The sequence below is a fragment of the Culicoides brevitarsis genome, chromosome 2 (assembly GCF_036172545.1).
Source record: "Culicoides brevitarsis isolate CSIRO-B50_1 chromosome 2, AGI_CSIRO_Cbre_v1, whole genome shotgun sequence".
Taxonomy (NCBI): domain Eukaryota; kingdom Metazoa; phylum Arthropoda; class Insecta; order Diptera; family Ceratopogonidae; genus Culicoides; species Culicoides brevitarsis.
In genome coordinates, this window is record NC_087086.1 from 36819848 (window position 1) to 36839662 (window position 19815).

The window sequence follows — 19815 nt, forward strand, 5'->3', positions numbered from 1 at the left end:
ACCTGAAAAACCAAAACAAACATTACAAAATCGTAATTTTCGAAGAATTTAATTTTTTTAGAAGTTTTTTTTTTAATTTTTAATCATGTCTCGCCCGAAAATTTACGTAAATCCGAATTTTCAGCCGAGTAAAAGTAACACTCAAGTGCACATCAATCCGAATTTCGTTCCAAAGGCAATTCCAACGGAGACGGTTCATGTAAATCCTTTGTTCCTGCAGCTGAAACAGACGCCAGCGATGAATTTCACACAAAATCCGACAGTTTCAAGCTTTTCTACGGCATCGACGACGACAGAAGTGCAACCTTTGATAAGAAAAACGCGTCACAAGTTGTTGCGCATCAAAAATACGCCAGCAACAAGTGCTTCTCCGTCAAAAATTGCGCCTCAAACGCCACAAATGATCAAAGTTGGTCGAAATAAATTGATAAAAGCGAACATTTACAAGGAATCTCTCTTATCGAAAACGAAACCAAAACCTGGAAACATGTACAAAGTCGATAATCGAGCTTCAGGAGTGCTGAAGAAGCCATTAACGAGCTCCAAGGTTGTGAAAAAATCGATTCAATCCCGTCACAAGACCTTACAATTGAAAAAAATCAACGGAACAGTGTATCGTGCTTCGAAAAATCGACTCGAGAGACAAAGAACTGTCTCGGGAAGTGTTCAAAACGTCAATTCCGTAAGCAGTAAGCACTCGGATCGACTAATTTCGCTGAACGGCGCCAAATATATCCTCAAGGAGAACGGAAAACGATTAATTCCCATCGTTAAAGCTCCCTCAGTGACTCCATCTTCGTCAAAAACGTCTCTCGAAATTGCTGGAATTCGTTTCTTGCAACTCATGGACGGCACTTATGTTCGTCATCACACCCATTCGTCGCAAAAATCCGTGGCGCGGCAACATTTGACGACCTCCAAGCACAAAAGTATCAAAATTCTCACGAAAAAGCTGCGAAAATGCAACATTCCGTGTCCCGTTTATCGCAGAATTGGAAAATGTTTGGCTTTTACGCGAGGGAGATGTCCGAAATTGCATGACCCAAAATACGTTGATATCTGTTCCGCCGCCTTGAGGAAAGGAGGATGCACCAAAATCGGTTGTTTAATGTCTCATGATTTGTCGCTGTCGAAAATGCCGGCATGCAAATATTACCTTCAAGGATGCTGCGTGAACGATAATTGCCCGTATTTGCATCACAAGTTGAATGAAAATGTGCCAATTTGTCCCGAATTTGCCAAAGGTTATTGTGAATTAGCTGAAAAGGTGAAAAATTGATTTTTTTTAAAAATATTTTTCATTAAAAATTATAAAAAAAAAATTTTTTTAGTGCGAAATGCGTCATGAACATCCAGAAGTGAAGCAAAAATCAAGGAAAATGGGAAAAAGAAAAGTTGTGAAGGAAGTAAAAATAGTTGAAGAAGCGACGAGTAGCTCGAGTACGCGATATTTCCTCAAAGAAACAGAAAAAAGTGAGAAGACAGAAGAAGAAGGTAAGGAAATTTCTATTTTTTCAGGAAATTCTGAAAATGACGAGACCCAAGAAGGGGATTCTCGCCCACCGATCGGTTCAATGCCTGCTTTTATTCCAATCTGACTTTCTAAATGTATTGAAAAAAATAAAATATTAGAGAAATAAAGGAAATTGTTGAAAAATATTTTTAAATTTTGTCTTTTCATTCAAAAAACTTGCCTTAAAGTATAAATTTCTTTCAAATTTCAAAAAAATTTCAGAAATGTCAATTCAAAAAATGACCGTTGAAAATTTGGAAATTGATTTTTTGCTAATTCAAGAAAAAATTTTGGTCAAACTTTATTTTTTGATTTCGAAAAAATAAAATTTTCTATGAGAAAATGAATTTTTGTATTAAAAATTTTTATACGTCAGTTTAAAAAAATTTCCGTTAAAATTTTGAATATAATTTTTCTGTTGGCTTAAAATAAAAATTTAATATAAAATATAATTTTTGGTAAAAAATTGTTGGAAAACTAAAATAAAGTCCAAATATTTAAAATTTGTTACTTCAAATTTATCAAAATTCTGTAAATGTCAATTTAAAAAAATTACCGTTAAAAATTTGAAAATAAATTTTTTGTTGATTTGAGATAAAAATGTTTTAAAACTTATCATAAAACTTAAATTTTCTTCGCAATTTGATATTTTTTGCCAAATTTGAATAAAAATTTTAAAACGTCAATTCAAAAAACGACCGTTAAAAATTTGGAAATCGTATTTATGCTAATTCAAGTAAATATTTCGATAAAAATTTTTATTTTTAATTCAAAAAACAAAATATTTTAAGAAAAGAGTAAAATTTAGTAGATTTTAGAGAGAAAAAGTAGATTTTCTGAGAGAAATTTTAAAACAAATTTAATGTCAGTTCAAAAAAATTATCCTTTAAAATTATTTTTTTGTTGATTTGAATTAAAAATTGTATAAAGTTATATTTTTGTATCAAAAATTGAGGGAAAACTAAAATTAATTTAAAGGTTTGATTTTTTTGCATTATTTGATATAAAATTTTAAATGTCAATTCAAAAAATTACCGTTGAAAAATTTTAAAATTGCTCATTTGCTAATTCAATGAAAATTTTTCTTACCGTCATCAAAAAAATTTTTTCAAAAGAAAAAATAAAAAAAAATGTTAAGAAATATTTTTAAATTTTCATCTTTTTTTTCTTATTAATTTTTGTTTTTAAGAAGGTGTGCAAATATATATATTTATTAATTTTAAATTAATTTGCTGTTGACTAAGTAAGTGTTCAAGTTCACTAAAAAAATAGCTACAAATAAATAATTCACAATAAATAAACAACTTCGCGCTAAGCTAGCTAGCTCGTGCGACACACGGCGCCCGAAAAATTATCAAATTCAAACGAATCTGTCGCCATTCGAGTTTGGTTCTCCTTAATATCGACAGTTTCCGTTGCCTTATGCTGATATTCGACGCCCTCGATGGGCTGCGGAGACCACAGACGAATTTCATGATCGATTCCCGACGACGCCAGAAGACACTGATACGGATGCGGTTGCACACAATTCAAAATTGACTTGTCAGCGGTAAGAATTTCGCAAATTATGCCGCTTGGGCGTTCCCAAATGAAGAGATTGCCGTCGTCGGAACTGAAATTTTAAGGAAAATTTTATTTTTTGAACATGAAATGAGAGGGAATTGAGGAAAATTTACCCAGCAACGATGTATCGACCATCAGCTCCGAAAAAGTTGGCTTCTTTGATGTCAGTTTTAATATTGCAATGTCCCACGAAGCGTTCTTTGTAGTCACGAGCTGATGATCGCCAATGCTGAAAATTAAAAAAAAAATATATAAAAATTGATTTAATTCAATTGGATTAAGAAAATTTTTTCAAATTTTTATTTTATCGTTCCAAAAACTCAAAAAAGTAAGATGTTGACATTTTTCTATTAAAAATTCATGAATAATTCGAATAATTTCCGTTAAAAATTTGAAAATCGCTTTTTCGCTAATTCAAGTTAATTTTTGATTGAAAAAAATTTTTTTAGTGTCTAAAAAACAAAATTTACTTTGGAATTTGGCAAAGAATATTAAATTTAATAAAATTTTTTTTAAAGTCAGTTCTATAATGTATCCGTTAAAATTTTTATTTTTTTAAATTATTTTTAATTTACGTGATTATTTTTATTATTAAAAAAAACTAATATTTATATTAATTTTTTTTTAAATAAAATTAAAATTTTTCTTAAGAATTTTCTTAAAATTTTATTATAAAACTTAAATTTCTTCAAAAAATTTAAAAATTAATTTTATTTTCTATTCAAACAAAAATTCATGAAAAATTTAAAATTAAAAAAAAAATATTTAAAACTCAATTCAAAAATTTATACGTTAAAAATTTTAAATTTTTTTTTCGATAATAAAAGTTAATTTTTAATAGAAAATTTTCTTGTAAGTATCTGAAAAAATATAATTTTAAATTTGAAAAAAAAAATTGCGAACAAATTTTTTTAAATGTCAGTTCAAAAAATTTCCGTTAAAAATTTTATATTATTTATTTATTTTTAAAATTTAAGCTAAAATTATGAAATTTTGAAAAAAAGATTTAAAAAAATATTTCAAAAATTTTAATTTTTCAAAAAAATTGAGTTAAAATTTTATAAATGTCAATTTTAAAACTGACAGTTAAAAAATATAAAACAAAATTATTATCTATTCAAACAAAATTTATGAAAAATTAAAACTTTTGTTATCGATTTAAAACTTTAAATTAATTTAAAATTGACATTTTATGCCAAATTAATCGAAAGTTCGTAAAAATGACCGTTAAAAAATTTGAAAATCGCCTTTTCGCTAATTCAACTCACCATTTCATTATCGGACAACTTTGTCGGCTCCACGCCATTCATCCCATTGCCATTAGTCTCTTTTTTCTCCAAAGCAGTCTCGATATCTCTATTCAGCATCAGCACCCCGTGATTATTCTTGAAATCCGGAAACCTCTTCCTAATTTCATCGAGACACTTTTCCGCTTCCTTCGGAAAATCCATATCTAACAAAGCTCGTGCCATCCTAAATTGCGCTTTAACGTAAGCCGGATCCAACTTCAAAGCTTTTGTGCAATCTAAAAGCCCCGCGTACAAATCTCCGCGCCATTTTCGCCGCATCAGTGCTGTTGCTCGGTTCAAATATAAAGCCGGGTAGTTCGGGGAGTGTTCCATCGCTAAGCTATATTGGTTAATGGCTTCCGTGAAAAGTTCTTTGTCGAGTAACTCGTTGCCGCGTTGCTTCATTTGTTCCGTTACGGTTGAAACGGCGGGGGTTTTGGTATTTTTCGCTGCTTCACAAGCCGCTAACGGCGGTAAATCGAGTAATTCTGGTTGTTTTTTGCTTAAAATGTCGTACAAGTAAATTTGTTCGGCGCCGATATTGACAAGAAGTTCTCTTCCGTTGGGACTGAAGGTGATATAAGTTGCAGCGCCTTGCGGGATATCTCGTTGCTTCTGAAGATGACCCGGCGCGAAATACGTGACGCATCCATTTCGCGGTATTCGATCCTCGTAAAATTCCGATTCCGCCGTAAAACTCAAGGGCACCTTCATGACATCCGGTTTGATCATTCGTCGATCGTATAATCTCGCGTAAGGGTCATTTGCGCCAATTGCAAGCAATTCGGGCCGTCTCGGATTCGTTGCGATGCATTTCACTTCGGCATACCGTCCCACGTGGTTCGTCAAGTCAATTAGCACAATTTCCTCGTTGTTGCTCTGACACTTGTGCGATTCCCGTAAATCGAACTGAAAAACGCGCCCATCTTCGCAAGCCGACCAAAAAAGATGCGGCGTCTCCGCAGCAACTGCCAATCGTTTTACCCGCACTTGATGGCAATTGCAACGAAAAATCGGCTCGTGATGATTCAAATCGTACCCGTAAATCCGTGCATCGCCCGCTCCCGTCACTAACGTCGAATTTTCCGTTTGCGGCAAAAATTTCACGGAAAAAATATTGCCGCGATGCGGTGTTGCCAAATCTTTTATTTTCCGATGTCGAAACGCATCCCACAGAATTACGTGACAATCGTCGCTGCCCGAGGCCAAAACTCGCCCATCCGCGGACCATTCCAAGCAATTTACGCAACCTTCGTGACCTTTTAACTCTGCTTCGAGTTCCATTCGTTGCAGGAAGGGACGTGTGGTTTGCAAGCGATTTTTGACAATTCGTTGCACATCGCGCTGTTGCCGTTCTTGCAGGAGATGTGTGATGTTAATTTTACTGTTGTCGGGATAATTTCGCATCATTTTACTAAAAAAAATTTTTTTGATGGTGAAAATTTCGCCGGAAAATCATTAACTTACATGAACGGATTTTACGGGAAAAACATCCGGGATGCTCGAAAATCCAATTAGAATGTGATAAAAGTCCAATAAGATGCGATTAATTTGGAATTTTGTTGCAAAAATATCGATTTCGAGAATGATTTTTTGTAAGTTGTTGTTTTTCTGAAGGCATTCCTTCAGGTAAAATTGCTTTTTTGGGGTTTTGGATGTCGGTCTGTTTGAATTTGATTAATTTTTTGTTGGCTTTTAGGTTTAAAATGTTTCTAAAGGTAAAAATTTGGTAAAAAAATTGGGAAAAATCATGAAAAATTTTAAGAAAATACGCTCAAGATGAGTTTTTCATGATTTTTGTTGTTGGAAATCCGTTACTTGCCTCAATTTATCAATTTCATTCGTCTCAGTTGATATTGTTCAACTGAGCAGGGCCCAAAAAACTTTTAAGCCAAAAGTCAAAATTTTTACTTTTACTGAGCAAGATTTGACAAAAATTGCTTTGACACAGTTTTTGACACAGTTTTTTTGCTCTTGATTTAGTTTTTAAAACAAAACTGTGTCAAAGAAAAAAATTTTTTTCAGTTTCAATTTTTTGGCAGTTTTGAGTTATAAAATGATTAAAAATGATAAATTAGAGCCCTCTGACAAATTTTTATCCATTTGGAGCAAGATTTGACAAAAATTGCTTTGACACAGTTTTTGACATAGTTTTTGACACAGTTTTGCTCTTGATTTAGTTTTCAAATCAAAACTGTGTCAAAGAAAAAAATTTTTTTCAGTTTCAATTTTTTGGCAGTTTTGAGTTTTAAAATGATTAAAAATGATAAATTAGAGCCCTCTGACAAATTTTTATCCATTTGGAGCAAGATTTGACAAAAATTGCTTTGACACAGTTTTTGACATAGTTTTTGACACAGTTTTGCTCTTGATTTAGTTTTCAAATCAAAACTGTGTCAAAGAAAAAATTTTTTTTCAGTTTCAATTTTTTGGCAGTTTTGAGTTACAAAATTATTAAAAATGATAAATTAGAGCCCTCTGACAAATTTCAATCCATTTGGAGCAAGATTTGACAAAAATTGCTTTGACACAGTTTTTGACACAGTTTTTTTGCTCTTGATTTAGTTTTTAAAACAAAACTATGTCAAAGAAAAAATTTTTTTTCAGTTTCAATTTTTTGGCAGTTTTGATTTAAAATGATTAAAAATGATAAATTAGAGCACAAATTTCAATCCATTTGGAGCAAGAACAAAAATTGCTTTGACACAGTTTTTGACAAGTTTTTTTGCTCTTGTTTTGAGTTTTTAAAACAAAACTATGTAAAAATGATTTTTTTCAAATTTTTTGGCAGTTTTGAGTTCTGATTAAAAATGATAATTAGAGCCATTTGGAGCAAGATTTGACAAAAATTGCTTTGACACAGTTTTTGACACAGTTTTTTTGCTCTTGATTTAGTTTTTAAAACAAAACTATGTCAAAGAAAAAAATTTTTTTCAGTTTCAATTTTTTGGCAGTTTTGAGTTACAAAATTATTAAAAATGATAAATTAGAGCCCTCTGACAAATTTCAATCCATTTGGAGCAAGATTTGACAAAAATTGCTTTGACACAGTTTTTGACACAGTTTTTTTGCTCTTGATTTAGTTTTTAAAACAAAACTATGTCAAAGAAAAAAATTTTTTTCAGTTTCAATTTTTTGGCAGTTTTGAGTTATAAAATGATTAAAAATGATAAATTAGAGCCCTCTGACAAATTTTTATCCATTTGGAGCAAGATTTGACAAAAATTGCTTTGACACAGTTTTTGACATTTTTTTGCTCTTGATTTAGTTTTTGACATGTCAGATTAAAAATTTTTTTTCAGCAATTTTTTGGCAGTTTTGATTTAGTTTAGAGCCCTCACAAATTTCAATCCATTTGGACAAGATTTGACAAAAATTGCTTTGACACAACACAGTTTTTTTGCTCTTGATTTAGTTTTTAAAAAAACTTGTTTTTTTTTCAGTTTCAATTTTTTGGCAGTTTTGAGTTATAAAATGATTAAAAATGATAAATTAGAGCCCTCTGACAAATTTTTATCCATTTGGAGCAAGATTTGACAAAAATTGCTTTGACACAGTTTTTGACATAGTTTTTGACACAGTTTTGCTCTTGATTTAGTTTTCTGTCAAAGAAAAAAATTTTTTTCAGTTTCAATTTTTTGGCAGTTTTGAGTTTTGATTAAAAATGATAAATTAGAGCCCTCTGACAAATTTCAATCCATTTGGAAAGATTTGACAAAAATTGCTTTGACACAGTTTTTGACATAGTTTTTGACACAGTTTTGCTCTTGATTTAGTTTTCAAAACAAAACTTTGTCAAAGAAAAAATTTTTTTTCAGTTTCAATTTTTTGGCAGTTTTGAGTTATAAAATGATTAAAAATGATAAATTAGAGCCCTCTGACAAATTTTTATCCATTTGGAGCAAGATTTGACAAAAATTGCTTTGACACAGTTTTTGACATAGTTTTTGACACAGTTTTGCTCTTGATTTAGTTTTCAAATCAAAACTGTGTCAAAGAAAAAATTTTTTTTCAGTTTCAATTTTTTGGCAGTTTTGAGTTATAAAATGATTAAAAATGATAAATTAGAGCCCTCTGACAAATTTTTATCCATTTGGAGCAAGGAAAAAGTAACAGTTTTGAAAAGTAATAAAGAAGTAAAAAGTTTTTTCTCGACCCTGTAACTGAGACGAATAAAATTGATAAATCGAGGCATGTAACGGATTTCCAAAAACTTTTGATCCAAGTTTCAAGTTTCTTGTACAAGTGTCACGCCAAAGCATTGTTTTGATGAACAGCTGTTTGCAATTTCAAGAACATTCACGAAGCGGCGAGAAAGGTTACATCAACTTTTGCCAAAAAAAATAAATTTTTATGTCTTAATAACAATTAAAAAATCTATAAAATGGAAGAAAACTCAGAATCAAAGGTAAAATTCACAAAAACTCATCAAAAATCACTTTAAAAAATAATTTTTTACAATTTTAGAACAAACGTGACTCACCAACTCGCGACATGCTTGAACATGAAACCAACAAAAAAGACAAAACGCCCATCAAATCCAACAGTTTAGTGAAATTCGAGGCTTGTAAAGTTGCGAATTTCTCCCGTTTGCAATGTAATACGGATTTGAATTTACCGCCGAGTAATTGGTTGTGCAACGACGATTACGGCTTGAAACAAGTAATTTCGCATTCCAAGGGCGTTTCGAGCTTCAAAATGGCAAATATGTTCCAAGAGATGTTTTCGGACGATCCAATTGGGGACATTGACGTCATTTCGGATGCGGAAAATATCAAGAGGATCCTAAAATTGCCGTATTCGGAGAAAAGTGTAATTTCGATGATCGTTCATCGTGTCAACAACACACTTTTGATCGATGATTTCGATATTCATAAATATTTTTTGATGCAAGCGAGCGAAGATTGGGATTGGTTGCGGAAATTTATCGTGGATCATGTCGTAAATAGCATGAGCGAGAAGGAAAGGAGCGTTTTTCTCAAAAGTAAGGGCGCTTCGAGAGATATGCTTCAACGGATGAACCTGATGAGCAAATTTTTGTACTACAGCGCGAAGCCAGAGGACGAAGACAGCACCGCGGAGAAGTCAGAAAACGAAAAAGAAGCCGAAGAACAAATTATGAAGGCATTGCAGGAGCAACAACATCAAACGCCGCTCTTGAAAGGTCCCAGATTGCCCGATCCAGCGACGGAGGAGCATCTTCCACGCTCCCAGCAACATAATCGCAACGTAATTTGGACTTTTGAAGACATCCGAATGCTAATCGGGACAGATTTGCCGATTTTTGGCAACTCAAATCGTCCTTGCATCACTTTACGCTTGAGAGATGCTCGTCAACCGATCTCCGTTCTCACCGGAATCGACTGCTGGCTCGACAATTTGATGTGTAACGTGCCCGAAGTCGTCATGTGCTACCATTTAGACGGCATTGTGCAAAAATACGAACTCATCAAGACCGAAGACTTGCCTTATTTGGAAGATTCGCAATTCTCGCCGCGTATCATTCGTAATGTAGCGCAACATATTTTGTCCTTTTTGAAGTCGAAAGCAACGAAACCCGGACACACTTATTGGTTGTTCAAGGGAAGGAATGACGACGTCGTGAAACTTTATGACTTGACGACACTTTGCAAGGGCGAGGCAGTCGATAAAAATCCCTTTACGACGCCAGTTGCGATGTTACTGTATTCGGTGGCGAAAAATATCAAAGAAAAAACGATCACGATGACGCCAAAGACGGCGGGTTGTATTAAGAGTTTGTTGGATAATTGCATCAAACTGTTGCCGAAGGAGAAATATCCGCAAATTGTGACGTCGTCGCATTATATGTTGTCGGATTTGTTTGTGCCGTCGACTATTGATCCCAAGGCGCCGTGTTTTTATGATGAAAAACAGGTAAGAATTGATTTTTTATGCAAATTTCTTAAAAATATTTTGAAAAAATTCGAAAAAATTAAAATTTAGGCAAATTTAGGAAAATTAAGAAAAAATTCATCAAAATATAAGAAAATTTTAAAAAATTTCCTAAATAAATAAATAAATTTAGAATCTATGAAAATTTCAAAAAATCATTGAAAACTTTTAAAAATTGACAAATTTTGAAAAATTTTAAAAAAATTTTAAGATTTTTATTTTTTTTTTTAATTTTTATTGATCAATTTTGATGAAAGAAATGCTAAAAATTTCATTTAAAATTCTTTAATTTTTTGAAAATTTTATCAATTATCGGAATTTTTTTTAAAAAGTTTTAAAAACTTTAAGAAATTTTGGTAAATGAAAGAATTTTCGTAAAAATTTGAATTTTCTTGAGTAACTTGAATTAATTAAGTTTTTAAAATTTTCCAAAAAAATTACAACGATTTTCGAAAATTTAAAATTTTAACAATATAAAATATTTGAAACAAAAATTTTGTATTTAATTAAATCTAATTATTTCTTAAATTTTAATTTTTTTTCTAAATTAAATTAATTTTTTTTATGAATTTAATTTTTATTTAAAATTAAATTTAGTTTTAAAGTTTTTTTTTATTTTTTATATTTTAAGTTTTTTTTTTAAATTTCAAAATTTTAAGAAAAATTGAAAAATCATAAAAATATAAATCTCAAAAATTTTTTTTTTTTATAATAATTTTTTCGTGAAATCGTAAAAAAAAATATTTTTAAATTAAAAAAAAAAATCGAAAAAATTAAACTTTAACTCTTTTGAGCAACTTAAATAGAAAATTTTAAATAATAAAAAATTTAAAAAAATCTTCGATAAAATTAATTTTTAAATTAAATTAATTAATTAAATTAATAATAATTTTTTAAAATAATTAAAATTTAGAAACTCAATAGTTTTTTTTTTATTTTCGAAAATTTTTGGGGCAAAATAAAAAAAAAAGTTAAAAATTTCATCAAAAATTACCGATTTTTGGTGTATTTTCATAATTTTTTAAAAAATTTTCAAGAAAATTTTTCAATTTTTAGTAACTTTTGTATTAAAAATCGTATTTTGACATAAAATTTTATTTAAATATTAATTTTCATGAAAATTATTGAATTTTATTTTTCAAAAAAATTTTGACAGTTGTTTTTATGATATTAATTTTTTTCAATTTTAATTAATTTTGTTTTAAATCAATTTTTAATAACAAATTAATGTAAAAAACTCAAAATTAAATTTTTAACGATCAAAAATTTTTGAAAAATTTTAAAAAAAAAATTTCAAAATTTTTTATTTTTTTGCCCCCCCCATTTTTATTTCAAAAATTTTGGACAAAACTATTGAGTGTCATTTGGAGCGGCCTTATTTTTAAATTTATTAAATTAATTAAAAAAAATTAAATTAAATTAAAATTTTTAAAACTTTATTTAATTCTTTTTTAAATTTTATTTATTTTTTTCATTATTTTTTCTAAAGTTTTTTTTTAATTCTAATTTTTTGCAAGAAAAAAAATTTTTTTACATTAAATTAATTTTTTCTCATTTTTTTCTCCACAGGCTGCTCAAGAAGACTCCGACACAAACACGGAAACCAGCTCCTTATTCGACGAAGAAGTCGAAAGTGATCCTGAAACTGACGATGGCTCATTCGACTTAAACCTGAACAAAAACTCAACTCTCGAACACGCCGCAAAAAGTCTCAAAGAAACCCTAAGCGACTACAACCAAAACGGCAACTCTATGAAAAAATTCAACGCCTCTCCGCCGCCTTTATCCTCAACTGACGTCGTCGAACGCAGCACTTTAGCCTTAAATCACTTGGCATCCGGCTTATCTTGCTTACAATACTTTGACACTTCGGAAGAAGAAAAAGCCAAAGAACAAGAAAAACAAAAAAGATTATACGAAGAACAAAATCCAAACTTGGCAAATCCATTTCAACCGATCCCAATGCCTTATGAGACCTTGGAGACAGAAGATTCAAGGAAAAATTCGAGTAAAAAAGGCAAAAAAGGTGTCAAAAAGCAAAATTCGGTCGAAGAAAATGATGATTTGAACAAATCTCTTCTCCCCTTGGCAGCTACGGAGATAATAAAATGTTCGTGGAACACACATCTCAAATTATTGCTGTTCGAAAAGGCTTGTCTCGTGTATGTGACCAAAGCGGAACATGCTTATGCCAACGAATGTTACGGAGTTTGCTTAAAATTCATCTATGCATCCATCAAATGTCATCAACTGATCAAAACTTACTTGCCCGATATCAAAACTGAGCGAAAAAATTGGCTTTTGGGACGTGCGGGCGATTGTTTCTACCAGTTTAGCAAAAATTTGGACAAATTCGAGACGCAAATGGAAGGTTTCACGTCACAAAGTGAAACGGATCGCTATATTCAGGAAGAATTGTGCAAAGATGCCGAAATTGTCGAAGAAAATTTACCAAAACCGAGTAAAAATGTCGAAGAATTGCTCCAAACGTCATGTGCTTTTTACGAGGCGGCTTGCGGCGACGCTGATCCCGAAACGCGACTCGAATACCGAAGAAGATTGGCAAGTGTCAACAACGATTTGGGTAATCGGTACATGTCTTTGGCCCAAATTGCCTTCGATGACTACCTCAAAGCCCAAGAAGAGCTGAAAAAGGAAGAAATTCTGCCGGAAACGACCAAAAATCCTTCAGACGTCGTCGAAATTCCGGTTTACAAAGCATTTATGATGAAATGTTACGATGCCTTCAACAAGGGAATCGTTTTGTTCGAAGAAGTTCAAGACAGTACGAATTTAATTCTCATGTTAACCAACATGGGACGCTTTTTCCGTCTCAGATCGCACATGCCGATGCCCGGAGAAACCGCAAATGACCCGAATATCACCCGAAAATTCTATAACGAAGCATTTTCGTATTATCAAAGAGCTTTGGGGATCGTTGGAAGTCGCAAAAATAACCCAGAGTTGTGGGAATTGATCAGTTGGGAACTTTCGGGAGCAACTTTCAACTATGCAAAGACGTTACAGGACTATGGATTGATGGATAATCGCTTGTCGACGGAAGAAATCGAACATAGTGTCGTTGAAGCGCTCCAAAAAGCACTGAGATTGTGTCAAACTGACACCGGAAGTACCAAACAAGTACTTTATACCTTCCGTGCGGGACTCATTCATCATCGCCTTGGCTCGTTATATCATAATTTCTGGCTTAAACGAGAAAATTGTGATGAAAATAAGAAAAAAACGTATCTCACGCTCTGTCGGATGCATTATGAAAAGTCAGCAAAGATTTTTCAAAGCCTCAATGAAACGCGGGAATTCATGGAAGTCCAATTGAAACGCGTTTCAGTCGCCGAATCGCTCACAGAAGCAACGGCAAGTCCCACAGCTAAAATTAAGCATTTACTTGTGACGATGGATCTCTTGTACGAATCTCAGCCGATTTTGCAGAAAATTGTCGAATCGGAAAATCTTGCGGAAGATCTCCCAAAAATGTTGGAATTGTTTGAACAAAGACTCCAAATTTGTTTGAGAACGTTGGCGAAGACTTACAGCAATATGAGCGGGAAAAAGGGAAATGAAGCACAAGCAACGTTGTTTAAATCGATGTTCGGAATGACTTTGAGACCTCCGGGCAAGCAAGAGACGAAAGAATTGGCATCGCACTTAAATCAAGTTCTAGTTAAACTAGCGGAAAAGCAAAAATCGTTGAATTAATTTATTATTTTGTTTAATAAAAAGAGGAAAAAAAGGTGATAAATTCTTTCTAAATGAAGTTTTTTTTAATAAAAGTGAAGTTTTTAAGGTAAACATTTAAATTTTTGACAATAGATGGCGCTTTATTGAACTAATTTTTCATTTTGAGCTTCAGACAATGAAAATTCATACAATAGATGGCGCTATATTTAACAAATAGATGGCGCTTTATTGAACAAAAAGTTCATTTTGAGCTTCAAACAATAAAAATTCATACAATAGATGGCGCTTTATTTAACAAAAAGTTCATTTTGAGCTTCTAACAATAAAAATTCATACAATAGATGGCGTTTTATTTAACAAAAAGTTCATTTTGAGCTTCAAACAATAAAAATTCATACAATAGATGGCACTTTATTAAACAAAAATTTCATTTTAAGTTTCAAATAATTAAAATTTTTACCACAGACGGCGCTTAATTTAACTAAAAGTTCATTTTGAGCTTCAAACAATGAAAATTCATACAATAGATGGCGCTTTATTGAACAAAAATTTCATTTTGAGCTTCAAACAATTAAAAATTATACCCCAGATGGCGCTTTATTTAACTAAAAGTTCATTTTGAGCTTCAAACAATGAAAATTTATACAATAGATGGCGCTTTATTGAACTAAAAGTTCATTTTGAGCTTCAAACAATAAAAATTCATACAATAGATGGCGCTTTATTGAACTAAATTTTCATTTTGAGCTTCAAACAATAAAAATTCATACAATAGATGGCGCTTTATTGAACAAAAATTTCATTTTGAGCTTCAAACAATAAAAATTCATACAATAGATGGCGCTTTATTTAACTAAAATTTCATTTTGAGCTTCAAACAATAAAAAATTATACCACAGATGGCGCTTTATTTAACTAAAAGTTCATTTTGAGCTTCAAACAAAAAAAAATCATATTAAACAAAAAGTTCAAAATAAAATTGACTCAAAACGAATTTTTTGTAACCAATACTCGAATATTCATTGGCAATTCATCAAAAAAAAATTTTTTTTTTTCAAAAATTGTCAATTGGCATCCCTCATTTCAAATTTGTCACATCTGTCAAAAAAAAACTTTCATTTTCGTCAAAAAAAAAATCTCAATTAAACTACGCACGATGCACAATTGCAAAAACTCATCATCATCAACGCGAAACGCCAGACTGACTATTTTTACGCTGCAATGAGCAAACCGAGCACTTGCCATACGCAAAACAGCGTGCGATCCGAACATAGAATCGTACTCAAGGCAAACGAACTTGACCTATTTAAAAATATTGTCTGTGTCGTGTTTGTGGGTTTTTTGTACTCAATTTTTCTTTTAGTTTTATTTTTATTTTAAAATTCGCATTGTGTTCTTTCGTTTTTTTTTTGCGTACACAGCGTGATGTAAGAGACTTGTTCCTTGATTCTTTTTATTCTTGTGGCGTTGTTATACAATGTAATCCGTAATGGCAAAATAATAAAGACACAATAAGGAACTGAAGGTCGTCTCTGCTCGATCGTCGACTTCGCGTCTGTGTACCGAAGAAATGCGATTTCCCCTCATTTTTTATAAAAAAAAGCAACATAAGTGCACATCAAAAATTATGTTTCGCCAAAACCGGTTCAATCACCCGACAACTTCCATATAAAGAGTTCAAGTCTCCGGAGGAGAGTCAGTACCTCTGTACATCGAATGCGTGCGAATTTGAAGGTTATTCGCCTTTCAAGTTATGAATATTTTTATTTTTTTTGTTTCAGACAAGCTTTTTGCGGTCTTGTGACTTTTGAGTCGTGTGCAAATTCAGAATCAATGCAAATTGTAATTAAAAGTTGCGACTCGTGTTACATCAGATCCGATTACCAGACATCTCCACGCATGTCATGCCTACATCAAGTTACCTTAAATGAGGTGTATTTGAATAAAAAGCTGTTGCTGTTGATAGGTTCGCGAAAAAAAAAACACGGCAATATTTTATAACGGCGGAAATGTTATTGAGTTTTCACGGTCAAATTATTCTACTTTTTTTTATCGAGTTATGGTGCTTGTGTGGATATAAAGAAATGACAATAGGGAGAATTATTTACTTTGTTCAAATATTTTTTTCTAACAATTTAAAAAATTAAATCCTTAAGATATTTTCAATTTATTTAATTTAAAATATTAATTTAATTTAATTTATTTAATTTTTTTTAAATATTTTTTATTAATTTTTTTATAAATTAATTTAAATATTTTTTTAAAAATAAATTAAAAAAAAAATTAAAATAACTTTTTTAATTAAAATTTTTCTGATTTAATTTCTTTTATAGTTTTAGTTTAATTTGCTTTTAAAAATTAATATTTTTTTAATCATAAAAAAATAAAATATTCTGAGAACCTCTGATATTAAATTTTCTGTCAAAATGTTCATGGATAAAATTTTTTTATAAATTTTGTTTAAAAAAATTTGCATAGAAATAAAAAAATTATCATGTTTATTGAGCTCTAATATGACATAATAGCCAAATTTTAGCTACTTGTCTTATTCAAAGCTGTTGTAAAATGAAAGAAATTGATTAATTTATAGCGGGAAACACCTAAAAATCATTTCAAATCAATCAAATTTGCAAAAACCATTTTTTTTTTGAAAAACAAGTTTTTCTAGTTTAAACTAAATCTATAATAAAAAACTGACCTAACATTTTTTCTCGTTTGCTATTTCTAACTTAACTGGATTTTTTTCGCAAAACAAGCATTCATAACTTGTATTATGAGTTATAAGCGATCGATCCCATGTATACAAAAAAAAAACTAAATACACATGATGACATTGACATCACTCAAGGTAACTTCCTTTTGTTTATTTTTTTTTGCAGTGCCTGTTTGCAATTTTGTGTAACACGTTATCGAATTATATTGAACGGAAGGGTTTTATGGAGGTCTGTCTGTAAGTTCTATAGTATAAGGTTTATTACGTATTTAATTTTTTTTTGTTCAAAAAAGATTTAAAAAGTTGTAAAAAGGACAAAGTCAATTTATCTTGGTATTTTTACTATCTTTGTTAAAATTTTCTTTTAATGTTACTCAATGGTCTGTTACTTCAGATTTTCTTAAAAGAGAATCTTTTGTATCTTGTTCATTATATGGTTTTTTTATGTACTTATTGTTACTATGGATTGCTTTTCCTATGGGTTGAGAGTTCAAGTTAAACTTGACATCAAATATAAATATTTTGTTCATCAATTCAGCAGCTTTATTATCGAATTAAGTTTCGTCTCATGTAGAAAATATTAGAGGAGAGACATGTATCATGTAACATATTTGTGTCCTTACTTTCGTTGAGCCTCCAAATAATTACATCCATTAGAACTCGAGCTTTCTCTATAAGAAGGATGAATTTTTGCTCAGTTTGCATAGTCTATAAAGAATCTTTTTTAAAGAGCATAATTCCATATCTCATCAGTTTTTTTTCCATCAGTAAAACTTCCATCGTTTACGAAGTTATGAGATCATTCAATCCTTTTAAGTTTCTTTGATTTTCAGAGAATTAATTGCAAAACTAAATTAAAAAACATCAATTTTTAAGATTTTGAACAACTTCAAACCTAAAAATGAAAAAAATTATTAATGAAAATTTTTTAAAAGTTAATTAAACTTACCTTTGAAATTCATCTAAAAAAAAAAAAATTTTCTTAATTTTTTTTTTCAATTTTTTAAAAAGCGCTCACATAACTTACCTTCAAAAACATCGACGAGCCTTTGTTCATAATAATTCTGATTGTGTGTCAAAGTGTTTTTTGCTCGAAGATAAATGACTGGAAGAAAACATTTTTTATTAGTTTTAATGGGAATTACATTGAACTAATTCAACTTTTTGATTACCTACTATTATTCATTAGCTCTGTGTGCAAACAACTCTACGCAAAACGTAAATAAACAAATCTGCGATTTTTGCGAGAAAATTCATACACATTTGTATATCATGCCGCATGATTGACTTGTCCTTCCGGTATTCGCAAATAAATCGCTTTATAGCGTGAGCGCTTGTAAATAAATGGGACACTCGTTGTTTGTTTTTGAATTTTTTGCTGAAATGAAACGAAACAAAATGATTTGTTATGAAAAGTGAGACAAAATGGATCAAGAACTTTCTTTGTAGAATTTTGATCTAAATTCCTGGAATTTTTCCATCATCTTCATTAATGCAACGCCATCGTGTCTGATTAATCGCCTCGTTACCGCAATTAACACGCGATTTAATGAGCCAGACAAGTCAATTTATTGTATAACATGCAACGCGTCGCAAGACAAAAGAACGCAAAAAAATAACAACAAATACTCGCGAGTTTCAATAAATAATAATAAAAAATTGAAGGTGAGATACTCTGATCTGATTGCATATTAACGTCCATTTCGTGTACGGAATGCATGAATAGGCGATCAAAATGTCTGAGAATTGTTGTTTACTTTACATTAACTTACTTTGCGGCAAATTTATTAGCATTGTTGGATGTAGGAAGTAGGAAATGCAGTTTTATTGTAACGTAAAGTACATTAACCCTGGACTTGGCTTACATAATGGTTTGTCGCGAAAAAAATGTTAAAAATAACCGAAATTTGTTATTTTTGGATGAAATTTGAGCAGGTTTGCGTCATTTGATGAAATAAGACATGAAAAGTCATTGGAGACAACAAGAAAGTACTAATAAGGTAATTTTGTTTTTACTTGACTTTTAATCCAATTACGAACTTTTTTTTTAGAAATACGTACTTTGTAATTGTGATTCATTTTATCGATGGAGACGTCAGGTATTTTTCTAAAAATTCTTCAAAAATTTAAAATTTCAATTTTTTTTTTAATTAAAAAATTCAAATTACATTTAAAAAAAAAATAAATTAAATTAAATTAAAAAATTTTAAATAAAAAAAAATATTTTTGATAAATTTATTTATTTAAAAAATTAAAAATTAATCAATTATTTAAAAATTAATTAATTTTAAAAATTTTTAATAAATAATTAAATTAATTTATTAAAAATAAATTATTAATTATTTTTTAAAAATTTTTTAAAAAAATATTAATTATTTTTTTAAAAATTATGGATTTGAAATTTTCAAATTCAAATTTTTAGAGGTATCGAAAAAATATCAGGAATTCTAAGAGTTTTATCAATTTAAAAAATGTTTAAAAAAAAAAAATTAAATCATCAAATTTTTCAAAAGAAACGCAATTTTTTAATTTTGCATGTCACGTAATTGCAACAAAAAAAAATTTAAATTGGATTAAAAAGTTGGCCATGTAATGTCTCATCACATCATGCTACGACAAAAACCAACAATTTTCATGCACTAATTTTCCTTCGTACGTTTCTTCGAAGATATTTACGTTGAGCAAGTGACGTCAATTCCTTCTACTTTTCTTGTACTTGGTTCATAATAATATTAATAAATAATATGTAATTTTTTCGTATTTTTACTTGATTTTTACAGCAAAAGAAGACAAATAAGGGAAAAAAGTAGAACGATTACCTTCCAAGTGCTAAGAGGTCATGCTTGATAGGCTTCCGAATGAAAAGTGAGACACTTGGTGACTGATTGGATGTGACGTAAGTTGAAATTATGATGAAATTTTAGCTGGAAATGAATTTTTTTAAATAATTTTATCTGAAATTGCATCAGAGAAGATTTTTTTGGATGAATTCTAAAGTTTTAATTTAATAAAAATAAAAATAAAATATAAATTTTTATAAAAAATTATAAAATATAAAAATTAATTTTATAAAAAAAAGTCAAAAATAAAAAAAAAATTAAAAGTAAAAATAAATATTAAAATTT

At 30.1% G+C, this 19815-nt stretch overlaps 3 protein-coding genes across 5 annotated transcripts; 2 read left to right on the forward strand and 1 right to left on the reverse strand.

The window, feature by feature from the left end:
• Positions 1-37: 37 nt before the first annotated feature.
• Positions 38-1636, forward strand: LOC134831426 (zinc finger CCCH domain-containing protein 3). Its single transcript, XM_063845152.1, has 2 exons — positions 38-1267; positions 1332-1636. Exons 1-2 carry the CDS (start codon positions 86-88, stop codon positions 1596-1598), a joined length of 1449 nt encoding a protein of 482 aa, XP_063701222.1. The 5' UTR covers positions 38-85; the 3' UTR covers positions 1599-1636.
• A 1056-nt stretch (positions 1637-2692) lies between these two features.
• On the reverse strand, positions 2693-5982 carry LOC134830561 (WD and tetratricopeptide repeats protein 1-like). Of its 3 annotated transcripts, none has more exons than XM_063844084.1 (4): positions 5833-5982; positions 4345-5779; positions 3190-3305; positions 2693-3125 (listed from the first exon to the last, which is right to left on the reverse strand). In XM_063844084.1, exons 2-4 carry the CDS (start codon positions 5773-5775, stop codon positions 2834-2836), a joined length of 1839 nt encoding a protein of 612 aa, XP_063700154.1. In that variant the 5' UTR covers positions 5776-5779; positions 5833-5982; the 3' UTR covers positions 2693-2833. The 3 variants fall into 3 exon arrangements, with proteins under 3 accessions (XP_063700154.1, XP_063700153.1, XP_063700155.1); XM_063844083.1 differs by having other exon boundaries at positions 5848-5965; XM_063844085.1 differs by having other exon boundaries at positions 4345-5982.
• A 2669-nt stretch (positions 5983-8651) lies between these two features.
• Positions 8652-14145, forward strand: LOC134829534 (erythroid differentiation-related factor 1). Its single transcript, XM_063842635.1, has 3 exons — positions 8652-8773; positions 8833-10260; positions 11848-14145. Exons 1-3 carry the CDS (start codon positions 8750-8752, stop codon positions 13993-13995), a joined length of 3600 nt encoding a protein of 1199 aa, XP_063698705.1. The 5' UTR covers positions 8652-8749; the 3' UTR covers positions 13996-14145.
• The last annotated feature ends 5670 nt before the right edge of the window (positions 14146-19815 follow it).